A 19,055-nucleotide genomic window follows, 5' to 3' on the forward strand; every position below is an offset into this window, starting at 1 on the left:
GGGAAGGGAAGGGGAGGGCGCGGCCCCGCAGCGCCCCCTCACGGCACAGCTCTGAGGGCGCCATGGCGGCGTCGCCTCGGTGCGCGGGGACCGCGTGAGGGGATGAGGCCGCCGGGGTTTCCCCAATACATGAGGAAAAATAAAGTGAGTTCCTTCACGGGACTACAGGGACTGTAGTGGCTAAACTGCACCCATCCAGCTTGGCTGGGGACGACCAGCCCGGGCTCCAAGCGCAGAGGATCACTGAATCATAGGATCATAGAATGGTTTGGGTCAGAAAGGAGCTTTAAAGTCTTGAGCTGGAGAAGAAAAGTTCACGTCCTTTATGAGGAGAGACTGAGGGAACTGGGTGTGTTCAGTCGAGAGAGGACTCAGAGAAGATCTCATTAATACATTTAAGTGCTGGACACTTTTCAGTTGATGCCCAGCAACTGGATGAGGAGCAATGGCCACAAAGTAAAAGAAGTTTCACCTCAACGTGAGGAAGAACTTTTTTTCACCTAGGATGGCAGAGCACTGGAAAAGGGAGGTCACAGTTTACTCTCCCTGGAGACATTCCAAACCCATCTGGACACATTCCTGTGCCACCTGCTCAGATGATGCTGCCTTGGCAGGAGGGTTGGACTGGATGATCTCCAGAGAATCCTTCCATCCCAAACAATTCAGTGATTCTGTGATAGTCCAGCCCCTCAGCAATGACCAGGGCCATTTTCAACCAGAGTAGGTTGCTCAGAGCCCTGTCCAAGCTGACCTTGAATGTTTGCAGGAATGGGATATCCACCACCTCTACCTGTGCCAGTACCTCACCACCCTCACTGTAAAACATTTCTTCCTTATATATGATTTACATCAACTCTCTTTTGGTTTTAAACCATTCCTCCTTGTCCTAGCTCAACAGGCCCTGTTAAAAAGTTTGTCCTCATCTTTCTTACAAGTCCCCTTTAGGGACTGGAAGGTCACCAGAAGATCTTCTCCAGGCTGAAGACTGTGGTATGGGGTTGGCTTTAGTCAATATAGGGTGATGTTACATTAGCCTTCTTTTCAGGAAAACCACCATCCTGATTATTACTATTTTTCCCTCCCAAATGCCTGATAATATTCATACTTGCCTCATATCCACCCAAACTAAGCATTTTCAACCCAGCACCAAGCCAGAGGCAATTTTCTGAAAAATAGGATTGGTTTAGCAATGGAAAACACCAGAATATAAGGATTTCATGGCCATACCATCACTTTACTGCAGGCAGCTTTCCTGGAGAGGTCTCAGTGTGTGGCTGATGGAATCTTCATACCTCATGTGAGGGGATTACAGACCTCAGTGCGGTGCTATGAGTACAGGGAACTCAGGCTTTTTTTTAATTTTAATCTTTTTTCTGGTCAAGTTCCCCTGCCTTTGGCTTCTGGCAGTTGCAGCTACATTGCTGGACTGCCTTGATACAGCTTCACATGCACGTATTGCCCTGTGTGAACAGTTCTTTGCTAGGAGTGATAAGCAGTGTCACCACAGTGCTACAGGAGGCAACACACTCAAAAGGGAATAATAATAATATTAATAATATTAATAATAATAATAATAATAATAGTATAGGACAGAGGTTGCCCAGAGATATTCTGGATGTCTTATCTCTGGAGGTGTTCAAGGCCAGGTTGGATGGGGCTTGGAGCAACCTGGTCTAGTGGAAGGTGTCCCTTAGCAGGGTAGTTGGAACTGGATGATCTTTAAAGTCTCTTCCAACCCAAACCATTCTATGATTCTGTGAATTTGAGATAACTCCTACTTCTCTTTGGAACTGTTTGCAAGTGATGGGTAGTAGGGGCAGGCCTCAGCTATGCCTCTGCAGGGACTTTTTAGGGATTTTTGATAGCAGAAATGCCATTGAAATACTAAGAACACTCATCTATGAAGAAGGAAAACCTCCAGCTAGATGCCAAAGACAAATAACAATGATTTTTAATGTCACACCAACGAGGGAAACAGTTATTTGTAATTTACTGTTTATTTTCATATACAAAAAGATAAACTTGAAATAGTTCTTTCTAGGTTTTTTTCCTCCTATCTGTTGGGGTGTAGCTGCTTCACACAGGGCAAATACTACATTCATACTGGTTTATTCAGACACCCAGTGCAAAGCTGAAGCAGCAAAACTCCAACTTGGCAGATCTAATTTCAAACTTGAGACTCTTTCTAAAATACCACAGTAAAAAGGAACAAAGATCCACTGCAAATTCATGAACTATGATACAATGCTCTTTCCAAAATGTCTTCATTTCATAACTGCAATACAATGGATGTCTGCGTTAGGCCATTTTATACATACATTTTATATATGTATATTTCTGCAGAATATATATATATATATAAAATGTACATATATGAAAATCAGCACACTTCAATCCAAAAGGGGTTACAGCAACGAGCTTAACTCTCTATACTTTTTCTTTAACAGGATACTTTAGTATAACTTTTGTTAACTCAGTAGTACAAGCTATCTCTGTTCTACATTTTTATAGCTACAAGAGTGAAATATAACCTACAACATTTACATTTCACATATCTTGGTATACAAACAGTACTTAGTGAATTTGAGCCAAGGACCAAAAGACTCTTTAAAAATTATTTCACCATGTGATAGAGCTTCCTGTAATTTACACTCAGTCTATTCTGCAATCTTCTAAATCATTTAATCTCATAGTTTGAGTTTAAATCCATTCCAACTGGAAATCCTGGAGAAACAGGTTACTGCAAACTCTTATGTATACTCTATATATACAAGTTAAGTAACACAGCATAATAAGACTTAGCTATTTATCCTAAAACTGATATACACATATTCCACTACGCTAGACAAGTCTTAGGATTTTATTTTATTTCTTTAAATAAAGCACAAATTTAGAAGTAGCTGGTAAAACTTACAATAGGATGGTTATAAAATGACAAATGGTTAGGGTGAGATTTCTTCCTGCTGGTGCCAAAACATTTTCTTGTGAGTTTTTGTACTATGCTGTGTTGTTTAACTGTATGCATCTAATGTTACATGCAGAAAGCTCTTTCCACAAGAATTGACATCCAACTGTACTTAAGTCAACTTTACAGTACAAAATTTGTCAAACTTAAGGACGAATGTGAAAATATTAACAGGTGAAAGATCAGGCTTTCAACTCTACCATGAGGATCATGCAGAATTCATAAGCAGATAGTTTGAACAGATTGGCAATGGCATTGTGCAGGCTTATGGCATAGAATTGAGGCCAAAAATGTTACTTGGTTTGCAGTAACCACCTCCTTCAATCCTCACCCACTACGAGATTGATTTTTGCATCATAGTTATTCCATTGGAAGGCCAGCAGCATTGCAAAATACCTCCTCCTGGGAGATTTTAGTACTTTGATTTACCAGAGATAATAATCATCAACCATCAATAGCCATAGAAACATTAGGCAGTCAAGAAAAAAAAATAGGGAAATATCATGTTCTCTTCCTTTAGTAACAGTAAATTAATTACTATCCATTCGTTACCAATAATTATATGAATTACTAGTAATGGTAAATTTATTAGTATTTGGAAAGCTACAGGAAAGCTACTATGCTGTCCAAGTGAAATACAGACTAATGTTGTATCAACTACATGGATACATTAAAAAAAAAAAGACTTTTGAGAGGGCAACACATAAAATAAAATGGTCATTTTAAAAATGGTCCCACTTTTATTTTTCCCCCAAAAATATAGCCTGAACATAATTCTCTTCAGCAAAGTACCATTAAGATGTTGCTGTAGTTGAAGGTCTGATTTTATGAGTTGGTTCTTGGGAGTAGGTATTTGGAAAAGGAAAAGGCCAGACAGGTTCTAGGTCTTGCCAACGTATTTTTTGTTATCCACAAAGTTGCTAAGTCCACTTTCCAAAGCTATGAGATGCTCCAGTCTCCTCCTCCTCTATCATGGCTGGATTTTTGGTTTCAACTGTTTTCTATTTTGGACTTTATTTTGGTGTTTTAACAGACATGGCAATGCAGAGATGCCATTGACTACTGAATTAGGACTTTAATTGACTAGGATGGTTACTGGTTAAACTTCAGTTCCTCAAAATACTGGACAATTGAATGAAGTATGGCCTTCCTTGTAAGAAAACCAGAAGCTATGGAATTTTCCTAGAACATGTCTGAGTTTTGCAATACCAACCTTACTGGAATGTTATAAACTGAGTTTTTGTTTCTTTTAACAACTGGAAAGACTAAGAGGCTTCTGCTTCAAAATGGGCCAAAAATGCAGAAGTGGTGTTTTATTCACATCATCTGCCCCATTAAAATACTGAAATAAAAGGCTAATAAAGGAAGCACTTTTCAGAAAACACTTTTTCTTTGTAGATATCCAGCACAATGCCATTTTAGAGCTTCAGAAAAGCCCTTTTGGTTTCAATGTTGGAATACAAAATAAGTTTTGCTTTTTTCCTTCAGTCCTTGGGGATCACTTTCCATTTACATATATATATCATATATATACATGTATATATGTATATGATACATATATATAAACACCCCTATAGAGCAAGGTTCCTGTTTGTGTATGTTACAATATTGTAGTATCAAGGAGAATCCAGATAGCAACACTGTTTAACATGAGGTTTGAGGTAATTGGTTCTTGAAATACCTGGATCACAGACTGCATCCAGAAATGACAGCTGGGCAATGAAAAGTGGGTTTTTTTCAGACAGAGATAAAAAAAAAATTAAACTAGTAAAAGAAAAAGAAAGCTTACAGCAGTTGCTTTTACATGGAAAAATAAAGGCACAACAGAATAGCATTACATTTCAGAACAGCTGGATGGACATAACACAAGTATGATCTCTTTCTGTGGAAGTGTCCTGACAAAAAGCATTGCTGCTTATTCCATAGGCTACCACTTCAGTCAGGGAACTGAGCATCACCCTAAAACAAGTCATGGAAAAAGAAATCCCATGTAAATAAGGGACGAGGTGTGCTTAGAAAGTGTTCCAGGAACACACACAAACACACACACTCCTGGTCACACAGGGTTGGATGGAAACTCTCCTCCTGGTTTTCACAGGGCTGGGACTTCACCAGAACACAGCTGAGGGACTCAGTAATTGCAGGAGTCTGCTTGAATTAGTGAGCACTAATTGCAAAAGGCAAAGCTGTCAAAAAAGGCAAGCTGTCAAACCAGCTCCAAGGCAGTGCCATGTGTTTGGTTTAAAGCTTTTTTCAGTACCTCTCACCCACTGACACTGTGCTATCGTGGCTGAGAGGACTAAAAAGACTGGAGTGAATTTTAAGTCCAATGGAAAATTGGGTTACACCCCCCTGGCTCCCCCTTTTTTTTTTCCTTTAATACTTTTAGAATACCTTGGATTGCTTACACAGATTTGGGAAGCTCTTTCTCTTAGTAGGACTTTGGACATGACAGTGCTCCCTTTCTTTAGTGCCTCCAACACAGACTATTAAATCTGATTTTGGGAACACAGAGCACATAGCTGTGTGTTCTGGTGAAGCCTGATTAGTTGTGTCACTTCAGAGAGAAGGAATTTCTAGGAACTGGCTTTATCAGGATTCCACTGGCAACAGCTCCTTACAGATCATATTGTCAGTGCAGCAGACACAGCTGCTATGAGCGGATATGGCAGCGAGCGAGATCAGCCCAGCTATTTGGCCTCGGTAAATTCTTAGCACCCTGACTTCACAACTCACTGCAGCACCACAGCATATGCCAAAAGACACACTGCCCACACATGGCTACTCGCATGAACACGTGAAAAAACTCCTCTTGGGTTAACTGAAGATGGCCATAGAAAAGCAATAAGCATCTTTAGCAGAAGGGATGTGACATGCAAGATAACCTAAACATATACTCAGTGCGGTCCTCAAAGCATGTCCAAGTACATCCAAACTTGCTCCTCAAACTGTTCTCAGGCTACACTTGTTCTATCCTCTAAACTTTGATGTAGTGCACACTTAATTTAAACATTATATATATATTTCTTTATTTATTTGCTGTGCATACACAGACCTTTCTCCCTTTTCCCTGCAGAAACATATTAGACATTACAAAAATAATTTGTGGTATAAAAGAATTCTCACACAATGTAGAATTTTTGTTTGTATATGTAACTAAAATATATATATATATTTCCAAAAGTAAAAAAGTCAAAATGTCCTTATTTTCCTCTATTATATAGTCTATTTTATTTACAATGTTACCAAACAATATCCTGTATGTGAAAGTGACAAAAGTTTGTGGGACACTTCCTGCTTAGCAACTTCCCAAGCGGAGTGTGGCTTGAAGAGGACTGCAACAACAGCACTGTCACACCTTATCACCCAGCACCTTCCTCTGCAGTACAAGTTCCTTCCATGCTAAGTGAAACCAGAACTTTTCCCTGCAAAACAGGGCAAGTTCTGACACTCTGCCTAGAAAGTCATACAAGAGGAATAAAATGTTTCAGTGCTGCAATGTTAAGGGGGATCAGGATTCCTAACAGCCAGGCCTGACCCAGCCAGCCTGGAAATGTCTGCTTCCACTGAAACCACTGATTTCAAGTGGGAACAGCAGGGAGTCAGGAGATCCAAGGAAAACACAGGGGAGTTACCGGAGGGCACTCACAGACCTTCTCTTCAAAACAAAGACTTCTGCACTTCCATAGGTGTAACTGTCTAGCACATAAAGTTATTCTGTAGCAGAATTTCAGCAGAATAAAAAGTGGGTTACTTTTGTCTTAAATAGAGATTTCTTATTGATCATGACCAGCTAAAATCCTCAATTATAATGAATAGGCCTGGTACTACTTAACTGATGGTTAGGCTGGTTTATAGCCATATCTTATAAAATGCATGTGTATTTCAATATAAGCCATATACAACTTCCAGCCTTCCAAATTAATGCAATTTCATCAGCAAGTCACAGCTCTACTATCTCAAAAAAACACCCCAGTTTTAGTTCCTGGGGTATTTCCAGTTTAAAATGTGGAGTCAAATTTTCTGCACCTAGGAAACCATCCCAGCCACTGCAAGAAATTCATAAAAAGGAGTTCCACCAGAGAGATGTGGAATCCTGGCTCCTAAAGTCAAGGAGAATTTTTACTCAGGATACTCAGTGTTAATATTCACCTAAGAATTTCCATATGAGGGTGGGAGGTGACCAATAAAATTCTACAGCCAAATTTTTGAAGAGCTGCTTCCTCTAAGTCTGAATGGGAAGTGAAATCCAGCACTTTGGGAAGTAAAGTAAGAGGTGTTGTCACCATCTTATTCAAGGGAGTGTTAAAAGGAAAAGAGCTGCAGTTGCTTATGACAGCTACACCTATGGATGTGCCCAATTCCTGACTTGGAAAAAGCCTCTGCAGTACCAAACAGAACCAAAATCATGTTGTCAATGAGAGTTCAAATGGATTAGAGGTGAGGAAACTACTTGCTTGAAAGCTCAACTGTTGAAAGACCAACAAGTTAATCAGAGCTTGTCTTTGTTAATAAAATAAATAAATACCAGTTTAAAAACCAGCTTTATCCAAATTGGTACACATTTAAAGTTCAGGATTTCCTTCTATGCTGCAATAGCAAGACATACGTACCTACACACATATAAAACTTGTTATCCAGCACACACCCAATTTGGAAATTCTTTTTCCAATCAGTTTCCGAATCCTGCTGACAAGATGATCTATAAGGAACCATTGCACCAGGAAGATGTAACACTTTACAATCAACATTCGGTCAAGGTTTGTACAGGGTTGTGCAGTTCCCCGCAGTAAGATAAGCTACATGTGAGAATTTGTGTTCATGCTTTCTCAAAAGAGAAGATTTCAGACACTGTTTAATAGGCTATTAAAATAATATGGCACTTTCAATAAATACTTTAAAGCTTTTTAAAGAAATCAGGATAAAAAAGCAACTGCTGTAATGAGCCTGTTTTAGCTATAATACGTAATGCTGAAGGAAAAAATCCAGAAGAGCAAACAGATATTAACAGTTAAAAGACAGTACAGCTTTTTTTCTTTCTGCAGCAATAGGAACTGGCTCCCATTCCCTGGGGAAAGGGAGCAAGCCCACCACAAAACAAGTATTCACTCAATCTTAACTGCTCTATGCTCCACCCCAATCCTTACATCACTTCACTTCTAAGACATAGTCACATTTTCATATAAATCTCAGTGCAGAAATGTATTAACCATGAAAAATACCAATCCTGCAAACATTTACAACCACACTTAACATTAAGTGAGTGCCTAATGTCATGACACCAGAAGAGCTACCTACACCCTCAATGCTAAGCATAGGTATGTTGCAGCATCAGGCCCAAAGGTGCCAGTGGCCACCAGGGACATTGGCTGGGTCTAAATGGTATCGTTCTGTCTGGTTTGTCAAGGTTTTCTCAACAGAAGCAACATCAAGAAACAGAAACTTTCAAACCTACACACGGAAACACAGTTACATGTGTGTACATACTAATATGCAATATACATTCAGTAACTTGAACATCAAGAAACAGAAACTTTCAAACCTACACACGGAAACACAGTTACATGTGTGTACATACTAATATGCAATATACATTCAGTAACTTGAAAGAATAGGTTAAGACTTTATTCAGATAGACAAATTAAGGCAATTCTCTTAATGTCTCTTCAAGATAAAGGACCATGTCCTCATTTGTGACCTCTAGGTTTTAAAGCTATACTTTTCAAGAAATATATTTCAATTTTTTTTTTAATATTTTCTCCAATTAGCAGTTTCTTTTGCGTAATAAATTATATCTGTGCAAGGGTGCACACTGATAATTTGGCAGTGGAGAGAAGTCCAATTCATTTATATATAATACAGACTTTTTACGTTTCCATTACAGGGTGATTAGTTTAGGACTGCATTTTGGCTTAACACAAAGAAAAATTTAGAAGATCTGGCCATCCAATGGACATAACTTTGTCAGTCTAGCAAGACACAAAAATTTGTGTTATATTCAAAGCAAAAAAAAAAAGAAAAAAAATTTAAAAAGAAAAGAAAAAGAAAAGGGAAAAGAAAAAAAAAGATGTACTGTCCTTTCACTAAAACAGACCAAAAAAAAACCCAAAACACAGAATGGAAATAGCCTTCACAAATAAGAGTGAATAATGCCCAGGTACCTTATATAGGCAGTTATTCCACAACTGTATACAGTTATTTACAATGGTGCTTTATTAAACAAAACAACAAAAAAATGGTAGCACTTCCTAAAAGATTTTGGAACTTTTTTTCTTTTTTTAATTTTTTTAAAACTCCCTTGTCATAAAAGCCAACTTACATTAAAATATACTTACTACAAGACAACACAACTAACAAAATATATAATAAAACTCATACAAGTAGAAAATTCTGAGGTATTTCTGGTTTGAGGTGGTCTGTGGTCATGAAGTTTTTAATTTTTTTTCAGTTTAAACCTCAGAAGCCACGTAATGTGTGTGTGTGTATGTTTTGTGTTTGGTTTTTTTTTTTTTAAGTTTTTTCTTTTTTTAAACATTGCATGTTTTGCAAATTAAAAAAATATTTCAATGTTGAATCAGCAGCATTAGGAACATTCACTGACTAGAGCGAGTTTATGGCATAATAAGAGTAACGGTATTTTCGAATATGCACCACTTTGAGACAAAAGAGTTTCATCACAGAGTAAGGAGAAAGCAGTGTCAAAGAAACCAGTGGGAGAGGTGCTGTGGGAATCACTGCTGCTGCTGAGCTGCCTCAGCTCCCTGCAGCCAGGCAGCTCTCAGGCTTCTCAGATGCTACAGGAGCCAGCTGCCACCATTCACTCCCCCAGTCCCAAATTAATAAAGAAAAAAAATTATATAACCAGCTTTTACCCTTTTCCTCTTTCCACCATCTGCACCATTAGCTTAGGCTGAAAGATAATCAACCCAAGGCCAAATTCTCTCAGCTGACTCACACTTAAAATGAGATGCAAAAATTTTCTCATCTTCCAGTATTTTACCAAAGTGCTTCTGAAATCACACTTCCCCACCTGTCCTGATGACATTGAAAGCATCCTTCCTACTACTACCTGGAATTGAAAAATAAAAGTTATAGTCCTGTTTTGTTCTTTTACCACCCAACCCCAGACTCTGGAGGAAGAAACAAGTGCCTGTCTTCCAACCACTGCCTCTTTAACTCGGCTTTCTCCATACGCTGCAGCCGTAAATACTCTGCCCAGAAATGTCCTTCCCCTCCTCTAATGGTTACCTGAGAAGTAGCTCCATAGCAAATGATGTTTCCCCAAATGCTGCCAAGTCCAACGTCACTCTCCCCACCCCTATTCTACGCTCCCCCCTTCAATTATACCATCAAGAATTAACATTCTCTGCCCAGTTACTTTTTTTTTCCCATGTTACAATGACACCCGTTAGATCCGTAAAAGACACATCTGCTGTTTTTTTCTGAAGCTCACTTCCAAAAAAAAAAATTAAAAAAATAAAAAAGGAACTGAACCCAAAACCAACATGGGGAAAAAATGCTTTTGAGGAAGGTGTATTCTTTACATAACAGTCTTAAGTTTCCTCCACAGTTTGCAGCATTGCGTTTTCGAAGGTGGTAGGTGGTTTTCCTTTATGTCACAGATGCTCCGCTCAGAAGACAAACTGATAAAGAGAAACCCAGAAAACTGAATAAAATAAAAACAACTGAAGTGAGTTTGTTGAGGTTCTGAGGTACCTGCACCTTTTCTGCATTCATTAGTCGGCACCTGAATGCTTGCTGAAATGTCCATTTTTTTTAATACAGTAGAGCAATGTGCTGGTAAAATTGATCCAATCCAAAAAAATAATAATAATAATAATAACAATAATAATAAAAAGTCAAGATAAAATAGCAGCTGCATTCATGGGTTTGTTGAATTTTTGTGATTTTGTTTTTTTTGTACTTTTTTTTTCTTTAAACTCTTTTCCTTGTTGTTTTTTTGTTTGTTTGTTTGTTTTTAAATCCACTGAGTCTGGAAAGACAAAAGTGAACCAGGACCCAGCACTCAGATACTAGACTCTTTGGGTGGCAAGTCCACGTTGGTGACGGATGTCACGATGGAGACGAGGCAGTCCGAGGTAGTGCCGTTGACGGATTTGCGGATCTGCGCGATGCGCTCCTCAACGCAGCCGGCCGAGAGCCGCGCCTCCGCGTCGTGGTCCCAGCACTCTTCGATGGTCACGCAGAGCTGCGCCAGGCCCTGCGGACAGAACGGCCAGAAAACACCTTCAGCAACAACATCCTACCATGAGCATCACCCAGAATTCATAATCAACGTCACCTGCCCTATCATGAGCATCACACAGAATTCATGAGCAAGGTCACCTGCCCTATCACGAGCATCACACAGAATTCATGAGCAAGGTCACCTGCCCTATCATGAGCATCACGCAGAATTCATAAGCAACGTCACCTGCCCTATCATGAGCATCACGCAGAATTCATGAGCAAGGTCACCTGCCCTATCATGAGCATCATGGAGAATTCATGAGCAATGTCACCTGCCCTATTGTGAGCATCACACAGAATTCCTAAGCAGATAGTTGGAACAGATTGACAGTGGCAATGTTACATGCAGAAAGCTCTTTCCACAAGAATTGACATCCAACTGTACTTAAGTCAACTTTACAGTACAAAATTTGTCAAACTTAAGGACGAATGTGAAAATATTAACAGGTGAAAGATCAGGCTTTCAACTCTACCATGAGGATCATGCAGAATTCATAAGCAGATAGTTTGAACAGATTGGCAATGGCATTGTGCAGGCTTATGGCATAGAATTGAGGCCAAAAATGTTACTTGGTTTGCAGTAACCACCTCCTTCAATCCTCACCCACTATGAGAATGATTTTTGCATCATAGTTATTCCATTGGAAGGCCAGCAGCATTGCAAAATACCTCCTCCTGGGAGATTTTAGTACTTTTAGTACTTCAGCAATGTCACCCGCCCTGGGGGATGCTGCTAGAACCCCAGACACTGAAAATTTTAAACTTTCTACACTAACAAATGCTAACCCCCCCAAGAAAACACTGCATTTAACCTATAGCCATAGAAAAAACATCCAAAATTAAGTGATATAACTAAAATTATAAGTGTAGAGTTTAAATAAAAATGTGTAACATCACATAATAAAAAGCTTAAAGTTTTAAAATACAATAATACAAAACAAAATAGAAGTTTTTGGGGATATAGGTGGGGAGAGTGATGTTTGTTTATAATATAAAACAAAATAGAAGTTTTAAAACAGAAACTACTCCTTCCTCTTTACCTTCTTCACCTTCTTCTTCATAAGTTTAAGTAATATTGTGAAATTAAATTTAAAAAATCCACATTACAAAACACAAGTAGTTACTTATTAAGTTAAAAATAAAAATAATTTAAGTATCATTTCTTAATTAAACAGTTTACCCTTAAAAACCTAATAAAAAAAGAAATACAACTGCATTTTTTACCTTATTAGTAAAATTAGTAAAAATTTTACCCTATTAGTGAAATACTATAAAACTCACAACTTATGAAACTATAATTTAAATATGAACTAATAAACATCTAAATCCAAACAAAAAAAATCATCTCACAATTTAATCCCAACTTCAACAAAGAAAAAACAAAAAAATCAACATTAGTGGTGCCCAGTGTGAGGATCAAACTCACGACCTTCAGGATGCCAAAGTGATTTTTGCTTTTGTGTTTCCTTCATACATGTTCATAGCTCTGTAGACTATTGCTGTATAGTTATATAACTCCTAGCTAGCTCCAGCACTTTTCCTACCCTGATATGCAGAAAGACAAAATACATTCCAAAGGCTCCTATCCTACCTGGTGTTTTCCTGGGAACCAAGGATGAGTGACCCTCCCAAGACACTTTTTCATAAACAAAGTACAACTGTTACCAATGGGGGGCTCCAGGAGAGATTGAACCAAGAGGAGGAATTACCTCATCACCTAATTGGGGATTCATGTTAATTATGCTAATCAACTAAACTTATAAAGCTGTATTCGCCTTATATGCGTTGGGCATTTTTCCACATCTGCCCCTGGAGGCCTTCAATCAAAGACCAGTTTTGATATTACCTCCTATGCTAATATTGTCTCAAAAGTGTGTTGTTTTATTTCTGTATCTTTAAGGCATCATGGGCACCACCTTGTCAGTGGGTGGAGAGATCCACTCAACACAGCCAATGCTCTAAAAAACCCCTACAATAATTTTTTCCACAGTATGCCGATTACCATGAGATAAGCTTCAAAAATTACTTTAAATATGTGTTTTCATGGTTCTTTTTAAGCATCTGCTTTCTAAGGTTTGGTTGCATTCCGCCCCAAAAGTGCTTTTTTTTAATATCAAAATAAATCCCAAGATTCAGCAGTTGAAGCTTCAAAAGACAACAAGTATTAAGATTCCCATGATGAAACTGTGAGAGCTGGCAGCACTGTATCAGTTACTATGAAACCATTTGCTTTGTTTGCAGTCACTTCTCTCGATATCCCCAAAAAACCTGAATTCAACAGTGCTTGAAGAACACAGCTCTTATTTGAACCCTCATTTGAAGTGGAACACTTTTTTTTTTTACAATCCACAGCTCTCCCTAACTTCTGGGAAATGAGTTAGTACACCTGAGTCTAGCAAAATCTGTAGCAGTTCAGGAAAAATAGAGGTATTGGACTTCTTACTGAAGCCCAGTGAGATGTCATCATCTCTTATCTTCCTGATCTAAGGAAAATCAGCTCTTTTATTAAAAACATGAGCCTGAAATGAACTACCTCTGGGAAACCCACACTGCATTTTGCTTCATTGTCTGCTTGCTTTCACATCTAATTAATTTTTCCTCCATAAACTGCTCCAAGTCTTGCATGGTATCTAGCTTGTGAGGAGTCTGTCTCCAATGGTATGGAGGTTTTCTTTTTCTTAATGAAAGGACTTTATTTTCCATTATTTCACCATACTAAAGGAGCTCTACTAAAGCACCACACGCTCCACATTCAGCACTAGTTGATTATGCAGCTTGTTTAGTCTCTAAAAACAAGAGATAAAAAGAAAAGGGAGCACAAAGATGTTGAGCAACCCCTCATTCCCCAGAGCTGACTCTGGCTAACACTGGGAATGCATAACCAATCCCTCATTCCCATCACACAGGAAAGTATTTTCCCCTGTTAAGCTGGAGGGACGTACGGGATGTTTTAGCCAGTGATCCTTGAACACGGGGCGCATCTTCTTGTGAACCACCACTTCTTGCAGGTCCTCCAGGGATGGATGCTGACCTATTTCTTCTTCAAAAGGCAGCATGTATTCATCCACTGGACCTGCAGTGCACACAGAGAATCAGGTTAGGGCAGGAATGGCCTCTGCAGAGCCACAGTGTCCCCATGCATGAGTGAGCTGCAGCTCTGGAGCAACCTCAACCCACTGCAACAAAGGCTGACGTTCACATGTCACTGCAGACAAATGTGATTTACATTCCTCCTGCACAATGGTTTCTGCTGTCCCTGCTGCTTGTCTGGCCGTGCATTTTCCACCTCGCTGAGTTACAAATCCAAACCCTCAGCCAGGCCTTCAGATCTCACCCTTTCCTTGAGGAAGTCTGCCAGGTAATCCATGATTTATTTTAATATAAAGAGCAGATCAACTCATCCTCCCCACATTTTAACACAACAATTCAACACACAATAACCTAGAGAAAGATTTCAGCATGAGCATAATTTCATTTTAGCACTGACTAACATGGTCAAATATACACAACACATAATTTCTTGCTTTGTGATCTTGTTTGTTCATAGGTTTGAGTCAGCCCTGACACACTGGAGCCAGATGCAGTTGTCCCAAGTACTGGCTCCTAAGTGTGAAATGATTTCTGAATGCTTTACTTACACCAGTTATGGCTGTGAACTGCCCAGGGCCACAGGAATGAGACAACTGTTATGAGTATCAGTGCAGATGCTGGATGATAGCAGCAACTTCTGCTTATTGAAACATCATTTGGCTTTTGGCAATGTGTAGATGCTCTCTTAGAAAGAGCAGCCCATCTTAACTGATGGGCTTCTCAGGGTACTCCATGGCACCACTTTTGGTTTCTCAGTAGCAAAAAATGACCTCTTTTCAGAGCAGAGATACCTCAAAAGGATCTTTCCAGATTAAAATAAAAGAGCTGACGACTTCATCTGGTCATGAATTGTGACACCAACAGCACAGTGTTTACTCTAAAGAATGAAATCACTAAAGTGGCTTATCATTATTCTTGTTTACTCAGTGGCAGTCACTAAACCAAACTGAAACACTTGCTCCAATCAGGGTCACTTATGACTTTGCTTTTCCTCCAAGAAGAACCCAGGCTGTGGAGAGCTGCACTGGTGATCTGCAAGCTAAATGTGCTGTTTGCACAACATTACTTCTGAGCTGAAGTGCAGATGAAGCTCAGTGTAACTCCCTGTCATCCCAAAGGAAGCCTTCCCTCGGACTCAGTGGTGCTGTGTGTGGCACCTGGAGTATCTCAGCTGCCTGGGCTGGCAAGAGATCACAAACATGACAGGAAAAATGGAAGTGGATATTTGGGGCACCTCAACAGAGAAGGATAATTCCTACATGAATGATTTGTGTACCACTGTTTTACTCTACTGTGCTCCCAGCTCCCTGCTCCTACAGCATTTTACCTCTTTAGACTGAACATTTCTGAAGATGACACATTCTATTACCACACACTCATGGGAGACATTTTAATTATAATCACACTCCTCAGTCCTACTGTAACGCTAACAAAAACACTTCAAGTCTAGGTGAGATGGTGTTGCTTTATGAACTTGATTTTCAGTGCAGAGCACCCATATCTATACAAGAAGAAAAAAGTTGGAGGAAGCAGCCTTGGAGCTACTACAATGATGTGACTGCTTCCCTGTCCTGAACATGGCAAGAGTCACTAAGGGACAGATGTGCTGACTGGACAGAAAAGATGCCCCACTTCACAGCATCATTTTAATATTTTAAAAAAGGAGAAAGGAGACACCATGAAGCTCATACTTTTAGATCCTTCAGGAGAAAGTGAGATCCTCCAAAGCTGTAAATGAAACAACTAACCTAGCCCACTGCTGAGAGAGGGCTTATCAGCAAAAGATCAATAACTAATGACTTATGATAGCAGGGAAATGGGCTTGCTGACCCAGGAAGATCCTTCCAGACCTGTGCAGCTGCTATAGCTTTCCATTCAGGCTACCCCACTGCCCTGCATAAGCCAGGTGACAGCCAAGCTGGCTGTGTGGCTCTTCTCAGGAGCCCAAGGCATGCCCAGGTCCCAGGCAGAAATGCAGAGTGCCCCTGAGAGCAGCACAGGGCAGGCTCAGGAGTAAAGGACACCCATCCTGTAGGGATCACCTTCTCCCTCTGAATTCTCAGCAATGTGCAAGGTAACCAACCTAGTAAAAAGTACTGTGAGGTTGGAGCACTTACAAAGGTTATAATATACAGAGAGTAACACCTGATGTTAAAAAACAAAGGAAAACCAGGTTAGCTGCTTTTAATAAAAATATACCATTGATTTTTTTTTTTTTAACAGAGATAGATCTATCCTCTGGCCAACACAACCACACTGAAACAAAACCCTCCCTAGGGAAGAGAGGATCTTTAATCTTACCATCAACTGCTCTACATCTGGAGACTAGCTCCCACAACACCAGTCCCATTGCATACATGTCTATTCTCAGGAAGGCGTCTCGTTGGAAGTTGATTGCTCCCTCCAACACTTCAGGAGCCATGTACCTCCTTGTTCCCACCTAGAGAGAAAAAGCACAGCTCAAGTCACATTGCATTTGGGCCCCTCAGCCTCTGCTGCTTGGAGGTGAGTGACAGCTGGTTTCATTAGCCTGGAGGCCACTGCAGCTAAAGGTGCACCTTGTTCAAAAAACAAGCAAAGGGGAGCTGTTTCTTCTGACACTGATTCTCATTAAGATCACTCCGGTCCAGATAAGCAACATAAAAGAGGAAGCCAAAGTGCAAGGCTACAGGTGTGATACTCATTCTGTGCACACTGCAGGTCTGCATCCCACTGCATGTTGCTCTGGCAGAACACCCTGCATGAAATGCTGTCTTTGGAGACACATAGAACACCCTGAGGTCAAGTCTGGCTTGAAAAGTTCAGTCTTCTTTCACTCAAAATAAAAACTCTCAACAAAAAACTCCAAATCCAAACAAATAGCCCCTCGAATAAACAAAAACACAATCAAAAAAAGGGAAAAGAGAAAAAATTATATATCCTGAAATAGTAGGAAAAGGTGTTGGTTTGACAGCCCTAGATAAAACAAGTTTCCTGCATCCACAGAATAGTAAAACATGAACCCTGGCTTGCCATGGTTTGGAAAAGATCTGCTCTTGTTTCGAGGGAATAGGCATTATAATGCTTCCATTGTTATGCTTAGTATGGTTCATAATGTAGGAGAGTAGAAAGAACAGCAAAGAAAACAGCAGCTTTCTTGAGAATTGAAACACTTTTAATAATTTTCTTTAAGGAAATTCTCATCTCTTCTTGCTCTTAGCTGAGGTGGTGGGGACAGAGTGAAGGCAGGATATGGAAAGATGTGCAAAATACTGGAAAAGTCAAAAAAAGGTGACAAAAATGAAGAAAGCTGAGTAGGGCTAACCCAGGAGAGTGTTCATTCTTTCTGAGATAAAGGTAAAAAAAGGAGATTACACTGGAGATGGGAATTCAGAAAGCACTGGAGGTACAAGGAGGGGATGATGGCCTTGCTGTCCTGACATGAGAGCAGAATGAGGGGCTGCTTGCTGCAACACAAAGGCAGAAAATTAAGAACCCATAAAATTGTAGTATATTTACACAGTGCACAGCCAGCTGTGCCAAAGGTCACCCAAGCAGCCAGCCTGGCTGAATTCTTAAAATTAAACCAATAATTTTAGGATTATTAATACTAGTATTGTGGTATCAGTATTAATATTTAGGAGCTTTATTATTTGTGTTATGGGCTAGAGAAGTGGTATGTGCAGCATACTCCAAAACTAAACACTTCTAGCTGGGCTGTCTTGCCTTGCTTTGGTCAAGAGAGGTTGGGCCAGGTGATCCTTGAGTCCCTCCCAACCTGGTATTCTGTGATTCCATGATTCTGTGGATGTTTATACCAAAACAATAAAGAGACAATGAGCCCTGTGTCTGAAGGAGGAAGCCACTTGACCCCAGAGCTGTGGAGACCTCACCTGCACAGCAATCAGAAAGTTTGAGCACCCTCCCCACTCACCCAGATTAAAGCAGCTCCCAGAATTTATGTCTGAGCACAAGTTTTTATGGAAAAAATACATATCTCAAAGAGAATTAAATGCATCTACACAAACTAGACCCCACTCCAGAGAAGCTATGGCAAGGCCAACTTTTTAAAAAGTTAAAGGTAATGATTACCTGTCCATGAGTGTCCCCTGGAGGTTTTCCAGGTTCAAACCGTACGGCCAGTCCAAAATCAGCTAGCACGGCTGTCAGGTCATTCTTCAGCAAGACATTTTTACTCTTGAAGTCCCTATGGACAAGGCAAGAAGTAAGGGAAGGGTTTATCATGGCATGTGTCTAAATCACACTGCAGCACACACATTGTCTATAGGCTCAGCAGCTCCCAGTAAATCCCACGTCCTTTCTTCCTTTCTCCCCCAGAGTCCCAGCATGGCCAGTGCTGCAAACTTGGCTGCTCCTCACTGCCCTTGTCCCCAAAACATGACCAAGCAGCCCTGAGCTGACCAGCATAGTCAGCCAAACTCCACAGTGAATTAATCTCAAAGTAAAACCTGGTCTGAAGGGGCTCTTTTAATTAGAGCAAGCTGTTTATAAGGCACCATTTCTTGCTCCAAGCACCAGCTCTGGACCTCCATCTTCTGGGCCCTTCTCATTCCCAAGAGCAAAACCAAGGCAGGTTAAGGGAGTACATTACTCTTTATCCTAGTAAGGACATTTGCTCCTATCTACAAAATCAGATCTTTCTGGAAATCAGCAGATGCTGGTGAGACTCTCTCCACCCTGACTACATGCTTCAACAGACTTTTGCCACAGTCATCCATCAGCCTTCTGCTGTAATTGCTGGATTGATCTT

The 19,055-nt window shown here is 40.0% G+C and overlaps 1 protein-coding gene across 1 annotated transcript in view; it reads right to left on the minus strand.

Annotated features, from left to right (window-relative positions):
• Positions 1–8,705: 8,705 nt before the first annotated feature.
• ACVR2B (activin A receptor type 2B) overlaps positions 8,706–19,055 on the minus strand; it is a 103,095-nt gene continuing 92,745 nt past the window's right edge. The window contains exons 8-11 of the mRNA XM_005424340.2: positions 18,377–18,491; positions 16,607–16,745; positions 14,158–14,288; positions 8,706–11,186 (exon numbers count right to left, since the gene is read on the minus strand). Coding sequence (XP_005424397.1) covers positions 10,992–11,186; positions 14,158–14,288; positions 16,607–16,745; positions 18,377–18,491 — 580 coding nt within the window. The 3' untranslated portion in view covers positions 8,706–10,991. The remainder of the gene's footprint in view (positions 11,187–14,157; positions 14,289–16,606; positions 16,746–18,376; positions 18,492–19,055) is intronic.

This window comes from Geospiza fortis, unplaced genomic scaffold (genome assembly GCF_000277835.1).
Source record: "Geospiza fortis unplaced genomic scaffold, GeoFor_1.0 scaffold182, whole genome shotgun sequence".
Classification (NCBI taxonomy): domain Eukaryota; kingdom Metazoa; phylum Chordata; class Aves; order Passeriformes; family Thraupidae; genus Geospiza; species Geospiza fortis.